The following is a 17,856-nucleotide window of genomic DNA, read 5'->3' on the forward strand; positions in this document are numbered from 1 at the left end:
GTAATGGACTACATAAAGAATATAGTGTTGAAAATATAACAGGCCCAATAGAATGTCTTATGACAAGTGTAATTAATTACAATCATGTTTCGCTAACACGGAAAAGGCGTTTTCACCATAACAATTGTTATTTCATACATTCGTTTTATGATAATAAAAACCGGGTTTCGACACAGCAGATATAGCTCATTTTGTAGCTTTGTGCTTAACAACAAATAAACCAACGAAATATATTCTTTTATTGTGAAACAGTAAAGAGTTTCAGCTCTCTATTTGTTTTCTTTAGTAAGATTCTTTTATAAGAATCTAGAAAGAAAATGTATGTTTTAATGTTACTTTTCGAGATTTTATTTCTTAAAAAGATTACAGATAGTAACGAACACCTGAAACAAATGACAACTACTATAAGCACGAGTAAAGAACAAAAAATAAAATGCTGTTTGAGTTCACTTAGAGAAATAAAATATTTTCTGTTTGAAAGGATTTTATTTAAAGTACAGTGACGTACAAAATCTAGATATCAAACAAGTCCCTTTATATTCAAGCAGTTTTATTTATTTGTTTTGAAACTTTGTTTTTATGTTAGGAATGTGAAACGCTTTGTTAAGATTAAACTTTATTGTTGTAAAGTTTTATTTATGTCACAATTTTATGGTTACTTTCTCCCTTGTTACATGTTATTGTTAATATCATAAAGTAAAAACAAAATACGTTTTTATTATTTATTCAAGCTCAGTAGCAACGCATACTATTTTGTTAATAAAACGTGGAAATATTCGTATACAACAAAAGCTATTATGAAAATATGAAATAGATGATGTCTCTCTCTTATAATTTTGAATAGTGGAATACATAAAATTTTTAACATATTGAAATTCTTGTGATAGTACACAAATATAAAAAAAAATTCAAATTCATAAATACTGAATCCAGTAAACTATGAGATAAGTAATTTTCTTTTGTTTCTGATTGTGAATGAACTTTACTGAATGCTAAACATAAGAACATACTTTTTAAAACAGTCTATGTTAAAACTTATAAACATTTTCAAAATGACTACATGTGATATTAGAAATGATCAGGGAAACTTTGTGAATATTTTAAAAACTAATCGTTCCATATTTTTTTTCAACAAAATACCATTAAGAAAGGCAACGCCGCATATGAGTGAACAATATAGCATACACAAAACTTCATGATGAGATGTCAGTCGTTCCTTGACTACAGTCTCAACACCAGTGTGGAAGGAAGCAATGAGTATCTGGTTTCTTCAGACTGCTTTTTTTTCTAACTCAATAACTAAAAACATAATAGAGGAAAGACAATTTATTAGTGTAACTATTCGGAAATAGAGTGTTTATTTTTTTTATAACAAAGCCATCTCGGGCTATCTGCTGTGTCCACCGAAGGAAATCGAACCTCTGATTTTAGCATTTAAATCCGTAGACTTACCGCTCTCCCAGCGGGAGCTCGGAAATAGATGTTTGTTTTGTAATTAAGTACAAAGCTACACAATGGGCTATCTGTGCTTTGCCCACCACGGGTATCGAAACCTGATAAATTTTTGAACATTACATCCTATATCTTAGTTTGTTTTTTCCCAAGAAGAAGAAAATAAAATCATTGTATTTTAACCAAGCTATGTCTGCCATATCCATTGTTTATATAAATAGCGTTCTGACCATAACTATTCTTTCCTATCCTTAACCAAGCTATGTCTGCCATATCCATTGTTTATATAAATAGCGTTCTGACCACAACTATTCTTTCCTATCCTAGTCCACCTGATGAACACTATATTGAACCATTGTATTTTAACCAAGCTATGTCTGCCATATCCATTGTTTATATAAATAGCGTTCTGACCACAACTATTCTTTCCTATCCTAGTCCACCTGATGAACACTATATTGAACGATTGTATTTTAACCAAGCTATGTCTGCCATATCCATTGTTTATATAAATAGCGTTCTGACCATAACTATTCTTTCCTATCCTAGTCCACCTGATGAACACTATATTGAACGAAATGAGTCCTTAGTAAAATGATTTAAATCAAATTAAAAATTGTAAGTTTAACGACTAATTAGTGGGAGATCGGTAAGCTTACTGGTTTACAACGCTAAAACCCGGGGTACGATTCCTCACGGTGGACACAGCAGATAGTTTAATGTGGCTTTGCTCTAAAACAAACATTTCCCCTTAAATTCCACATAGTTTCAACTGTTTTTAAGACATTACTTTACCGCACAAAGTGATTATTTACAATGAGTTAATCTTCAATTGATTTGTTATTAACGTAGAACATACAGATAAACAGTTCTTATTTTCACATCACAATACTTTGGATTTGCCACATGAATAAGTGAATATCTAGTCATAATTTTGTAGTTTAAAAGTTTCTGTTTTAAAGAAGTAATTACTTTCAATAAAATTTAAATGGAAATTGTTTCCTGCAACCAGCCCTTGAACGAGACCAAGAAAGTATCTATTTGAGTGAAATGTCGTGATTATTCTAACTTAAAACTGTTCCAACTCTTACTCCACGCTTTACAATATTTTCACCAAAAAAGAACATCTGTGTTTCGGACCATAACTTACTTTCCTTTGTAGGAAGTTCGTTTTTTTCCCGTGTTTCTGCGTGCTTCAGATTTGAAGTATCATAGGACTGGATTCCTTTCAACAGTTCCTGTTGTCCTCTCTCCTGCTTAATTTCTGCTCGTAAATAAACAAAAACATAAAATGTAGTTATGGGATAATAAGCTTGCATTTTAGCCGAGGTTAGTCACAAATAATCTAATTTGTTGGATGACTAGAACACGTTTTTTGTTCGACACCAACTTCTTTACTTATGGAAATATTCATTCTGTAGTTAGTATTTTCAGATGATCTGTTTTAGAAGGGTAGGTATCTTCAATTTCAGCTTTATGACGTATGGTGTAAATAAACGACACAGAAAAACAATTTTTACGTTAGCTTTGTATTTACCACTTCGCAGTTCCTCAGAATCTCGCTTAAAACATGCGAAATTATCTGTAAGTGCAGTCATTCAAATAATTTCAAATGCTCGACACAAAGTTAGTCTAAGATGCTTTTCCGAAAAGGTGCTATCAATTTTGTTAGAGTAAAAAAAAAAACAGGATTCGTTAGGGTTAAGCAGGCACGTTCTAAAGATTCCTTGTCATGTTATTGCACTAATGGTTGTCCAACACACACAGAGCTTTCAATCCATGGACTACATGCGCTGGTTTTTATAATCTCAATACCTTCTTTCGTGGGGAGTACAATCTTTTCTTCTGTTTGTGTATGCTTTAACACATTCCGATTAAAATTTTCAACATCTGCAATCAGCTCTTGATGAACTTTTTCTTGTTTGATATCTGAAGTTGGAGAAACAGAAATTTTAACCTAACATTGGCAGTCATATAGATCCATTAAGAATGATTACAATCAATAAGAAATAAAGAAAGTAAATTACATGTTGCTATGCATTACGATACGTTGAAAACAAGACATAAAAGATATTTGTGCTGGAAAAAAGTTCGCAAGATTTTTCAAGAATAAACTATATATAGTTAAGATACTTTATGTATGACAATCCATTAACTGCTTACAAATATAGATGCTTACAATGAAACTCGCGCTTAAAATTCTTAGAAAATATCAATATTTGTTTCGTCTCTCGACAGGAATAAATAAACAAACGTAAAACACACCTAGCGATACCAAGATTACTTTCATGCTGTTGCTTATTCATGCACGCACACGATTTGCTAGTGTTTATTCAAAATTAATTAATATAAAAGTTAAAAGATATGATGAAACAAAACATCTAAATACAGCTTTAACTACGACTTTCTTATTCTTTTGAGTTTTTATTTCCAATTTATTTGTTGACCAAACGTACTTTATATACCAATATTCAGGCCCAGTCACGAAGAAATAATACATTTTTGTCACTCACGTATTTGATATGTGACTTATTTCATTTTCATAATGTAACTACTACGACAAACATGAAGTAAAAAAAAAGTCGTATTAAATACGTCATAAGTACGTTTATTTATTCATGAATGGCGACTGAAGTTTGGTATATAAATTTTTAATTTAGTGTATCGAATCGAAAACCAAACTGGAAACAGAAAAGTTTTGAGAAGAAGGGAGACTTTAAATACAACTTAGTTTAAGTAGTTTGTGATTTTGTATGGCTTAAGCTGGTTTTTGTTATGCTAAAGCAGTACGTTCATTAGTATTAGACATCAATATTACCAGCAAAGTTTCTATAATTATCGTGTGATAACTTAAAAAGACTTAGGAGGTTTACTGACGTCACCAACTTGGTTATTTATACATCTAAATGGACAAAAGCCAATCGCTTAATCACTGAAACCCACACGTTTTAAGTATCTTATTACAAAAGTTTGAGAAGCTGCGATTTTTATTTGTAGCATAGACGTTGTTACAATACACAACTGTTGCTGTTAATATAAAAGCTATGTGATAGCACTTCAAGACCGAACCTATGCATTAGGTTGTTAAGCAAAAACTAGCCTCAAATAGTGTACATCCTGTGCATGTTTTACCTTCAGCCTTCGGGAGGATGTTCTTTTCTTGAGTCTGTGTGGGCTGAAGTGTACTTTTGTCAAACTCTTCTACTCCTGCAACCAAGTTTTGGTGCATCTTCTCTTGTTGAATGTCTAGAGTAAACACTCAGAGTGTCAAGCCATGTTCTACTCTACTTGCACACACTTCAGACCATGAAGCACTGATCTGGGTTTTACTCAAAACACTGACGCATGTAATTTAAGTAGGTTGTCCCATGTCAGGATTCCAAATATAAGCCTCTCTCTCTTTTTTAAATGGAATATTTTGGTGTTTCGTAAACGAACAAAGTATCAAAGCGTTTCGACAAATCTTAGGTTGTACATTCCATCAAAAATGATAAATGTTCATTTTTCTAACAGAACTATAATTTATAAAACTTAGAAGTAAGATTTATTGTAGATAAATATACGAAAAAATATTTCCATACTATTCAAACTTCGACTGCTTTAGAAATATATATATATATATATATATTGTAGAGTTATCATCGGAAGATTTTTTGATCAGCAGTAACTGCTTGGAGGTTTTTGACATAAGTAACGTTTCTCTCATCATAACTAGTACATTTTCTTGTCAAACACGAATTGTGTATAAAATCAAGGGGAAAAAGTTTTCTTCTTCACAGATTTTTGTTTGTTTTTCATGGTAATAAAGCTAGTACTGGTGTGGATAAGAAAGTATACGTTAGTAGGAAACAAGAATTTCGTTGTATAGGTTACTGGCTAGGTCACATTTAAAGTATTGTGTTCAGTCTCGGGCTCCTTACCTTAGGAAGGACATTTAATCATTTGAAAGAGTTCAGAGGAGAACTACTAGGGTGATATATTGGATAAAAAGGTTGTCACAGAGGACAAGTTAAGAACTCTTAAATGGTTTTATCTTGAAAAAAGAAGAGTTAAAGAAGATCTGATTGAAGTGTTTAAGATTCTCACGGGAATTGATAGTGCATGATCTTTCTAGCCGCAGCATAGTGGCTCATAAAATGGCTCTGAATACAAACTTTTAGCTCATAGCTCCGTCACCTCTTGACCGATTTGAGATATAATTACAGTTTTGGACTCGGGAGGTCAAACCCTTTCGATTGATATATTTGACCACGCCCAGGATCTTATAGATTAGTCTACTCTGATCCTACCTGAAAGAATTTCAATTTGAGGGTAGGCTAGTAAAGATCCTGATGAGTAATAAAATCAAATCGGGTATAGGCGCGCCCCACTCTTGGTATTGCTGGCGCACAAAAATATAGCTAATAAAAAAACAAACAATAAAGGTCTCATAGATTAATTTACTCTAATACTGCCTAAAATAATTTCAAGTGCCGCGGCTATTGAGGATTCCCTCTTATCTCATATTTAATGGTGAGATTGGTAAGTCTATGGGATAACAATATAAATTTTGGCAGTGCACGAATCATGTTCAGCTAAGAAAACTTTACTTTTCTAACAGTATAGTTGGTTTTTGGAGCGGGTTGCCTTCATGGTTGTTGGATGGAGTAAATTTAAGGGAGCTTAAGGGAAAGCTTGATAAATATTTGAATGAAGAGGACTGGCTTTGAATTTGTTTTTTAATTAATATTTAGTTTAATATAGAACGACCTTAATGGACCGAAATGTCACTTGTTGTCCTTCAATGTTATATTATGTTAAATAATCTGTATAGCAGTGTAAGAAAGAATTAAGTATTAAATATCTTAAATATCAATATATATATATTGTCCTTCAATGTTATATTATGTTAAATAATCTGTATAGCAGTGTAAGAAAGAATTAAGTATTAAATATATGGAATAGTATATATATATTGTCCTTCAATGTTATATTATGTTAAATAATCTGTATAGCAGTGTAAGAAAGAATTAAGTATTAAATATATGGAATAGTATATATATATATTGTCCTTCAATGTTATATTATGTTAAATAATCTGTATAGCAGTGTAAGAAAGAATTAAGTATTAAATATATGGAATAGTATATATATATATTGTCCTTCAATGTTATATTATGTTAAATAATCTGTATAGCAGTGTAAGAAAGAATTAAGTATTAAATATATGGAATAGTATATATTTTCCCAAGTAAAGGATATTTTACTAATGATCAAAAGATGGTCAGTGCGTGGATTTTGTTTAAAGTGATGTTACACAAATAATCATGCAGATATCAATCTTAACTAGTTCTATTAAAAATAAATATATAAACTATTAACATATCACTCAATTCGTCTTAAATAAGAAACTATTTTGCTACTCTGGTGGCAATGTCATTGATTAAAAAGAATATTTACAAATGCTATAATGCAAAATAAACTCGAAAATTGTAATGCGATATAACATTTACATTGTAAACTTTATAACAGTGGTTATTCGATCTTAATTTGAAAATCAATAGTCTATTTCTTTCACTGCGCTTAAAATATTTTATGGAATAGTCAGGAGAATCGATCAGCGATGGTGCAGATTTGTATTTAGAGAACTATATTTGTGAAATAAGTTGTGATAAAATATAAAATACTGGCAAGTTTAAAACTTTAGGTTAAGGCGCTTGACTCGCAATATGCGGGTCGCGTGATCGAACCCAGTCACAGAACATGCTAGCCCTTTAAGTTGTGTGGTGTTATAAAGTGACGTTCAATCTCACTATTCGTTGGTAAAGAGCATCCCAAGAACTGGCTGTGGGTGGTGGGATTAGCCACCTTCCTTCTAGTATATCACTTCAAGATTAGGAACAGTTGGCATAGATAGCCCTCGAGTAGCTTTGCGCGCAACTCAACAAACAAAAGTTTAGTCCATGTTCAGAATCTTTTTTTTTTGTCTTCTTTTTCATGTAATAATGCCCTTAGTCTAAAAAATATTGCATTTTCATTATAAGTAGTGGCAAGAAGACATGGAACGATTCACAGTAACTTCCTGTGTTTAATATAATTTTGGGCTTATTTTATCCTGGTCTGGTTTATTGTTTTCCCGACATTTTATCAGGTGTAAATCGATTTGTTTGATGGTAAACTCCTGTCTCTCCTTTTATATGAAAAAAAGGCTTAACTTTGGTTAACTTGTGCAGCAGTCAGTAAGTGAATGATATTTCACGAGTGTAGTGTATGATGCAGAATGTTTTGTATATTCTAACTGAATGAAAACTCCCATACAATTATCCATACGGTTATCCCTTACAATACTAAATATTTCTTATTATTTCTTACACAACTTTGTAGTTTACCGTTCTGAATTATAATATAACAACGAAGAGGAAAAAGCATATTTATTTATTTGTTTTTTACCCACTGAAGAAGTTCGATAATCCAGACGTCTGCTTCATCTCACACATTACCCTGTTTTTCGGTGTATAAGACGCACTTTTTTACCCCAAAATTTGATGTCAAAATCTCCTTGCTTCCTATACACTGAAGGTATGAATAATATATATATATATATATATATATACACGATATACACAAGCTATGTGTAAATATATTTAAATAGAAATGCATAGTTCAGTTCAATTGATTGTGTTATTTATAACAATAGTAGTTTTTTTTTCTTTTAAAAACATAACTATTTATAATGCTTCCTAGATAATAATAAGAAAAATATAATAATGGATGAGAGTGAAAAATCTTGTAAATATACGACGATCCCCGTTTAATGTGAAGCAGAATAAGGCCATTTCAGGCCTAACTTTAACAAATAAAAAATCGTTTTTGAGTGCTTGTCTTGGATTCAAATGTGCAATGCGCTTGACCAATCGGAGCGCTTATGCAATTAGCGTCGGTAATCGCTTAATCGGTATTTCAATTTTCATTTGATACTCGGCAGTCCGGCACATGCTTACTGTCAAGTTGGATGCGTCATCGAAAGCCGAAGTACCGTATCTTAGGCCTCGGGAGTAAAACAATTGTTTCTTCATTTTTCGTTCAATTTTTTTCTTCTCTTACGATGTCTGAAGAAAAGAAACTGTCATACACAGCTAAATTTAAATTAAGTGTGATTGATTATGCAAAAGAGCATGGAAACATAGCTGCCGAAAGATATTGTTACGTCTCGGTTCGTTAGTTAATTTTCCGTAAAAATTCTTTTCGATGAAGCTTTAGCGATACAAGTCCTTTCTTAAATAAAACTGGTTTATTCTTTCTGAATACAACTTTGCAATACACTTAATTTCCACAGTCGCGCTATAACAAACGCTATAATTCACAACGAACGTCACACGTGCTCGACTCAACAATATTCTCTCTCTCTGTCCGCAGTTCAATTACACAGCATTACATTGTTGCCGTCACGTCTTGACCGTCTTATATATAAAAGAATACCGAAATCTAGTAAACGCTAGAGCATTCAGGAACCTTCGAGAATATGACGTGTTACCAGAGTCACGTGACCCCCGCTGTCGTAACAATATTTTGGTCCTTCACCAACAGAAAAAATGATTCGTTGCTGGCGCAAACAAGAAGAAGAATTGAAAAATGATTAAAAGTGATAAACGCAATTTCCGAGGAAAAACAAAACAAAATGGCAAGTTTTCGAAAATAAACTGTACGAATGGGTTGTGGATCAGAGAAGGCAAGTACTATCCGTTTCTACAAATATGATAATTTTTAAAGCAAAGAGGATTGCATATGATAATAGTTTAGAATATTTTACTGGTCATACATCATGGATAACACGGTTCATGAAACGCAAAGTTATGAGAACTAAAACGAAAATTGCTCAAAGAATGCCCGATGAGTTTGAGATGAAAATTTATGCTTTTCACAAGTATATTATACAGTTAAGAAAAAAAAACTCTATTTGAATTGTCTCAAAGAGCAAACATGGATGAAACACCTTTAACATTTGATGTTCCAAGCAATAGAACAACTGATATAAAAGGTACTAAAACTATTACTGTTAAGACTACTGGACACGAAAAAACGCATTATACAGTGGTGCTAGCATGTTGTGCAGATGGAACAAAATTACCACCAATGTTACTTTGTAAAAGAAAAACAATGCCCAAAGAAAATTTACCCAGCGGTGTCTACGTTCACATACAAGAAAAAGGATGGATGGATGAAGACGGAACACTACTTTGGTTTGAAAAAATTTGGTCGAAACGTCCAGGAGGCTTATTAAAAAAAGCCTTCTCTCCTCGTCTGGGATTCTTTAAGAGTTCATAAAACTGAAAAATAAAGGAAAAAGCTAATGAGCTAAAACACAGCTAGCTGTTATACCCGGCAGCTTAACAAGTCAACTGCAACTTCTCGATGTTTCTATTAACAAACTCTTTAAGACTTTAATGAGAGAGGAATGGAACAACTGGATACAGCAGGAAGATTTTGCTACGACCCCTACAGGACGAAGGAAGAGACCGACACATGCTCAGGTCTACATGTGGGTGAAGAATTCGTGGTAAAAAGTAAGAAGTGATTAAGTCATTTAAGAAATGTGGTATCAGTAACGCAAAGGATGGGACCGAGGATGACATTCTCTTTGATCATAATATTGGATCCAATGATTCCTTTCCAAGCGACAGTGAAAGCAATGAAGATTTTGTAGGTTTTGAACCAAACTAAATAACAGTAAACCTTTTTTTTTATTTACGGTATTTTCTTATTTTGATGTTTTGAGCTCTTTTGTGTTTAGAACAATATATACTAATTTTTAAAGTACCAAATTGAATTTTTGTTCAATAAAAATCTTTCCATATCTCTGTAATTATTCATTATCATTTTTATTTACATTTTTCGGTTTTAATAAGTTTAATAATAAAAGCCACTGTAAATAAATCACTCTAGTGAATACTACTAATGTGACAGCCCTGTTTAGTCGTATAATTCTTATCAGACGCCCATTAGTGGCACAGCGGTATGTCTGGGGACGCTAGAAACCGGGTTTCGATACCCGTGGTGGGCAGAGTACAGATAGTCCATTGTGTAGCTTTGCGCTTAATTATAAAACCAACAAACTTATCAGAATTTTGTTTTGTTTTTAAACCATCTCGAAACCGAGGATAGGTATGCGGAGGTTGTAGGACAACTCCCCCGAATAAGTGACCCCCGCAGCCAAATCTTCTTATATTAATATAACCGACTAAAATAGGAAAAATAATACATATTTCTTATATTTTATAAAGAACGACTTGTCTAAAGTATCAACTATCAGGGTAACAAAAACCGTAGAAGATTTTCAAAACCTCAACTTGTTGGACTTTTTGAGAGGAATAGCTCATAAATTACAGTTATTGTGTACTTACGTTATATAACTTTGCGTAGTTCAACATTCTTATTTTATTACAATAAACAAAATTTAACATGAAACCTGTGTTATTTTCTCTTATTTAAACATGTACTTACATTATATAACTTTGCATAGTTCAACATTCTTATCTTATTACAATAAACAAAATTTAACATGAAACCTGTGTTATTTTCTCTTATTTAAACATGTACTTACGTTATATAACTTTGCGTAGTTCAACATTCTTATTTTATTACAATAAACAAAATTTAACATGAAACATGTGTTATTTTCTCTTATTTAAACAGTTTTGGATAATTTTTCTTCTATGAAATACAAGAACTATGTTTTTCCCCCTATTTTAGTCAGTTATTTTAATATAATAAGATATAGCTACAGAGGGGCAGTTGTCAGATCACCGTATGTGGACACAATGACTCGTGAAGCCTATGTCTATCACGGGACGTAATAGTTGAGGTAATTTTCTGCTGTCTTTCTCAACGGATGGAAGTTATTGTTCGACATGCCCATGTCAACAAAGTGAGCGTATTGTTGAGGTAACGAGACGCGAACAACTAATTCTTGTGTTCACAGACCATCACGTAAACCACTAGGATTATATGGATGTCGATGTATTAAATCTGATATTGGAGATTTCTTCGGCACACAGGGCGTGAAGGAAATTACATCAGATTTCCGATGTTCTCAAACAGATTATATTTATCACGTCTGAAAGCATCTTCAGACCATAATTGATGTTGGAATTAACCTTCCCCCTCCCCCCGTCAACTGATCAAAAAGGCTTGGTAATTGGAACAAACACGAGGTCAAATTGTATTTGAAAGCCTTGATCACTAAAGTTGAAAGTTTTTACTTTTGTTATTCGAACAACTTATGATAACCTTGGAACAAAAATGACTTTTTTTATAAATTTAATTAAACGAAAAAAAAGGAGTCGATAAATAAAAACCATACCTTTTGGCATGTAGAACAAACAAATGCATTTGTTATCATTCGTTTTTAACAGCAGTTGATCTGGTAAAGCCTGGTTAGAGCATTCGAATTACTTCTAGTCTATCACTTCAAAATTAAGAAAGACTTGCACAGATAGTCCTCGAGTAGCTTTGCACGAAATTCAACAACAGTTCAAAAACAGTTAATTATTAAACAAGTTCCGCAATTGGTCAATTAAACGGTGTGTGAAGCAAGCCATTTATAGAATATTTGCCTGTCACCTGGTGGTTCAGCGGTAAATTTGAGAGTTTATAACGCAAAAACTCGGGATTCGATTCCTACAGTGGGCACAGAGTAGAGAGCTTGTTGTGTAGCTTGGCACTTAATGAAACCAAACAATAATACTGACCATTATTGAAAAACACTTTATCCATATAGAACATATAAACAAAATGCGTGATTATATTATCAGATATTATATTATATTATCAGATTATATTCTGATAATGAATAAATTATTTAAAAAATAGACATAAAAACTGCCTTAATATCGTCCCACAGTGGCACAGCTGACTTACAACTCCAAAAACCGGGTTTGGATATCCGTGATGGGCAGAGCACAAATAGCCCATTGTGTAGCTTTGTGCTTAATTACAAACAAGAAAAGTCTTAATATCACTGTCGTCTCAGCTTTTAACATGGCTTTAAAGATCATCATGATATTGATAGATTAAAAGTAACTTCCACCCATCCTTAAGTACGTATTTTTTGAAATATAAGACGCACCCTTATTTTGAAGACAAAGTTTTAGGGAAAAAAAGCTACAGTCGCATTTCTTGGAAAATCATCGGGTAAATTTAATTAATTAAGAATCTTTGATTCTGATAATAGAAAAGTTTTTATCCAGCAATGAAACATGTTAGATTAGCCCAAACATAACGACCTAGGCTAACATTACAACAATTTAAATGGTTGTCACTTTTTTTCTTCAAATGTTTCTTTTACAGTTAACGGCAGACGATTTTAGCTATATCTATTTATGCAAAATAGTCTAGGCCAAAACAACAGTAATACAAGCAATCTAATATCACATGACACGAGAAAAAATATAAATTATTGTCCTGCAAATGACTCCTGAAGATGACGTAGAGGACATCGAAACAATGTACATGTGGAAGACGTTGACGGTTTCAATAAAGTTTGTAAAATTGTGTAACTATGGAACGTTAATTTTAATTATTTTATCAAATTTTAAGCAAGCAAGATTTCTCGTTACAACAAGCAAACAAAACATAATTACAACATTAATAGTCAGGCGGTAGCACTGCCTATGTAGGGATGAGTCGGATTGTTCATCGAAATGGTATTTTAAATATATCCTCCATAGGTCATCAGAACTTTACAATACTATAGTGTTGTCTCTTATAACAATATCTATGTAATGACTGAGTTACAAGTTCCGAGAAGTCTGTAAATATCATAGCAAAAAGTTTAAATTTCTTATTCTTCTGCTTCTTTTTTATTACATAGTAACTCAAAAACAGTATCACCGAGGTGACATAGTTTCAAACAGAGTATCTGCTTTTATAAGTATTATTAACTAGTGGTATTTAATTTTGTTTTGTGTGTAAACGATGTAATCATTACCCATTGAAGTCAATTTTTTTACCAAAATTTTGTGTTTCTTTAAAAAGCTTAAGTACATGGCGAAACGTGAATTACCAGCCAATAATAGATAAACAATGAATATTACAGTTGGAACCTCATTGTATTTAGAATTTGGTTATAAATACAACCATCCTATGTCTATTGAAACACTGCAATAAAAGAACAAGTAAAGAAAATACTGTTCAAAAAAAGAAGTAAACGTAGGGATGACTATATCAACCCTTCGAAAACAATGCGAACAAAATGGTAAGGATGACATCAGCATTAAAATATAAATATACATTTTCTTCTATTTGAACGCGGTGCATGAAACAGAAAAGATCCAAGCGTTTTAACATATTATGTATAAAGAGGTATTTATTATTGTAGGTTTTGTTTAGCTTGAAAACTTTAACTAATCGGAAATTTCCTATGTAAGACATCATACGACGTTTTTATGATGATTTATAACAGATTTTTTTACACAGATAAGTAAGAAAAAAATATTGCAGGCTTGAGTAGTAGATCTAACAAACAAACACTGATAATTCAGTAAACATACAAAAATAACTGACCATATATAAATGACATTTTGTAACTATGTCCTACTACTGTCATTTTTGTTCTTGATAGTCATTAGGGTTAAGCAGATGACAATCCTTTTTATTTGAAGAGATATTCTCGGTCATCTGTAGGTACTTATTCTTATTACTAGATTATTTGTTTACCTATTACTTCGACATAAAGTATCTACTTGGCAAATTCCAACAGTTGCTTAAACGGAGTACAGAAGAACAACTTTGATTCGCTAACTGCCTATACCAGGACGTCTAAATCCTGTTTCCATGGTTTAATTCTTATAACACTCATTGTTTTTCTTACCTTATCCAACATTGGAACGTGGCTCGCACGAGAAATCTACTCACGTGTGTTTTCCCGTCCTTTCCTTTTGCTTGCCGAACTTCAATTGAATCTGCACGAGTGTTCCACCACATGGAACGTCACGTTTTGTATCTGACGCGGCCCAGGTGTAAGATGCAAGGACAGTTAGTTTCAAAAGCGCTGGTGTCCCATCAACCTCTTTTCCAGCCAATTTTTAGAAAGAGATTCAAGACTGGTAGCATTGCTCAGCTTCAATGCAAACTAAACTCTCATAGACGAGTCATCTATAAGGAAGTGTTAGCTACTTGCACTTCGAGAGGAAGACGTGGGTTGAGTTAACTTTTTAAGTCAGCAATTACGGATAATATGCCTGTCTTAAAACCGGTGTTTTCATGAAAGTGACAAAACAACGTGGTGCTTCATATTGCCTTGAGCTATTAACTATAATGTTTACTGCTTCCATTCCTGCTACCACCGTCATAGGGAGCAAGGGCAGTCATTAATAGTCGGGTCGTTTGCGATTTAATATTCTAATACATTCTGTCCACGAGTAAAGGGCAAGAACGTAGATGTATTGTACACATAAAAAAAAAACGGTTTGTCTTTGTGATTAAAAAAAAACAACGAGTACAAAAAATAGCCGAATGATGAAATTATAAAAAAATTCCTTCATTTTGCAGTTATTATAGAAACATTTTGTTCTCCCTCCGGGAGAAAACCAATAGCAGATCACGATAAAAAAAAACGAAAATGAAAATTATGGGTGATAGTTATTTAAAGATTTAACAAAGGTCCGGAAAGTGATACAAGTCAAACTTAGCAACTATATTTTGGATGTCAGTTAATAACAGATTTTGCAAAAACGGCACCAATGTGGGTGGAAAAATATTTAAAAAATGGTCACAGTAATAATGATACTAATAAAAATGTATGACGTAAAAATCATAAACATGCAACTTTACTCAATAGATATAGATATATTCCATTTGAGAAGAACAGATGCCAGTTTTAGAGCCCCCACTTTTCATTATAACTGATGCAACTCTTCTTGCTTTTTGTATTCCAGATTAGACGTACAGACATAAAAAAAAAGGAAATAATCAATAATCTAGACTTGGCTTTTACTTGTGATAAGTTAGATTTATCTAGTAAAAAGTTTAATGATAGAAACAAAATCTCTTTGCTTCTCGTAAGGTTGTCTTTCAAACAAGACGCCTATCATATTTTTTATCCTTCTTGCTTTATTTATATTATTGTTGATTTGTTTCTCATTCTTCTTTCGTTTAATTAAAATTTTATCCCACTTTTTTATATATTTTTATTTGTAATATGTTTCGCTTTTACATTGTTGCTCTAGAAACACAGATGGCGCTGCAATTAAATGATTTCTGTTCTTATTTTATTTTTCAGTAAAAAAACTTACTTTATTGCATCAAGTTGATAATATAGTTTATAAAAAATATTTTTCTTCCCCGTTGTTGTCATCGTTGATACCACTGAGTGGAAAAGCGCTATGGTTATTGCCCTCTTTACCCTTCCTTATTTTAACACAAAGTAAATCATAGGATGATATTGGCTTCTTTACCCTTCCATATTTTAACACAAAGTAGATCATGCCATGATATTGCCCTCTTTACTCTTCCTTATTTTAACACAAATTAGATCAAACGATAATATAGTCCTTTTTACCCTTCCTTATTTTAACACAAAGTAGAACATACGGTAATATGCAAACTTTTAGTACCCGAAATATACTGTAAGAGGTTTAATATACGCATCGCCATCTATTATCAAAAACAACAAGAAACGTAGGCTACGGTTTCTTATGTTCCATACAACGCAAACAACTTTTAAAACAAACAAACAAAATGCAGCACCAAATAAAACAAAACTGGACACACGTCTTCATAAAAACTTTATTAATATTTTGTCTTGTTTTGGTACTATACATTGTTATTTACACAATTCCTTGGTCAACCCTTATAATACATCACACCAAATATCAATGAACTGACTTGATGGCCCTTCATCTCTGTTTAATATTTCTATTTTTATAATTTATTATCTCTAGTGATTATCTGACATTTAAAGCTATAATATTTCGAGGTTCAGCAAAATTGTAGTTTGTTCCCATAAAACTGTGTGTTGTGCTGTTTTTACGTGTTCTGCTACAGCCGAGTTTTCCGTTTTATTATTTCTTACGTAATCTTTATGTTCCTGTAATCTGTATTTTAAATTTCTTTTAGTTTGACCAATATAAATATACTAACATTCTACTTTGTAAATCTCAGTTTTATCTTCCAATTCTATTTTATCTTTAGTATTACCTGACATTTATTTAATCTTATATATAGGTTTAAAGATGGGATAAACGTTTTGTTGCTTTTAAAAAGCTTTAAATAATTGACCTGTTAATCCTGGAATATAAAAACAAACTTAAAGTTTCCTTTTGTTGGTTTTTCCATACATAGATCTTAACGTAGTATTTTTAACTAACATTGAACATTTTTTTAAATTTCTTAAATGTTCTATCTACTATATTTGGTTCAAATCCTCTTTAAACAGCTACATACTTAATTAATAACAGTTCGTTACTTAAATCTTCTTGTCTTGAACATACTTGTAAAACTTTGTAAACATATATATAACATGCATAGGTTTTTTACGTTTTAAAATGGCAACAATGAGTTACATGAATGTTCTAGCTACTTAAATAGTAAAGAACCATCAATTCAATTTACGTATGAAATTGAAAAAATAATCATGAACCACAATAGTCATACGACTATTCTTATGTTGATTCTTGAAAGAGGGAGAGAGATTTTACCAGTATTTTCATCGCTACTGGCCAATTTTCCATTCGAAGCCATTCAAGCACTGAAGCCTACAGCAAAAACGGCTAAGTATGCTGCTCCAAAATCTATGCACAGCTGCTAAGCAAACTTCTGCGAAGGTTGTAGGGCTATTTTTAAGTTGATTCTTGAAAGTCGAGATTTCCACCCTTTAAAGTTTTCTAAGTTATTCTTCGCTACCAACATAAGTTTTTCGAAGCCATTTAAGCACCGTTATAATAGTCGGAAATGCTCTTTTTATTAGAGTAAAAATGTATATGTATAACAGTGTCTCCAGCCTTATTATTATTGAGTATAGTTTTACATACCTCTACAGAAAAAACGGCTACGAATATTTTACTGAAATATGAGCATTAGTAATGAATGCAGTATTGAGTATATTATAGGGTAGTTTTAAAATTCATTCAAGCACCTTCGTTTTTTCGCCCTGAAGAATTTCTCTTAGTGCTTCACTTTCCGCCCTTGAAAAAATCCAGTGTTTTACTAATTCGCATTAATTTGAAAATAATTTGAGCAACTTATAACGTATTGATTGGAAACTGTCACGTTGAGGATTCATTAATTCTGAGTTCGCTGTTCTTCATCGTTTCTCGAATTCGGTGTTGTACTGTGTCTATACGTGGTTTTCTGCGACTATTTCAGTGAGTTTATTAACGGTAGACGATTACGATAGTAAAGGCCCGGCATGGCCAGGTGATTAGGGTG

At 32.3% G+C, this 17,856-nt stretch overlaps 1 protein-coding gene across 1 annotated transcript in view; it reads right to left on the bottom strand.

Annotated features, from left to right (window-relative positions):
* Window positions 1–466: 466 nt before the first annotated feature.
* Window positions 467–17,856, bottom strand: part of LOC106458160 (thymosin beta-like) — a 30,918-nt gene continuing 13,528 nt past the window's right edge. The window contains exons 3-6 of the mRNA XM_013917622.2: window positions 4,585–4,698; window positions 3,268–3,381; window positions 2,603–2,716; window positions 467–1,299 (exon numbers count right to left, since the gene is read on the bottom strand). Of these exons, the coding sequence (XP_013773076.1) occupies window positions 1,271–1,299; window positions 2,603–2,716; window positions 3,268–3,381; window positions 4,585–4,698 (371 nt within the window). The 3' untranslated portion in view covers window positions 467–1,270. The remainder of the gene's footprint in view (window positions 1,300–2,602; window positions 2,717–3,267; window positions 3,382–4,584; window positions 4,699–17,856) is intronic.

This window comes from Limulus polyphemus, unplaced genomic scaffold (genome assembly GCF_000517525.1).
Source record: "Limulus polyphemus unplaced genomic scaffold, Limulus_polyphemus-2.1.2 Scaffold422, whole genome shotgun sequence".
Classification (NCBI taxonomy): domain Eukaryota; kingdom Metazoa; phylum Arthropoda; class Merostomata; order Xiphosura; family Limulidae; genus Limulus; species Limulus polyphemus.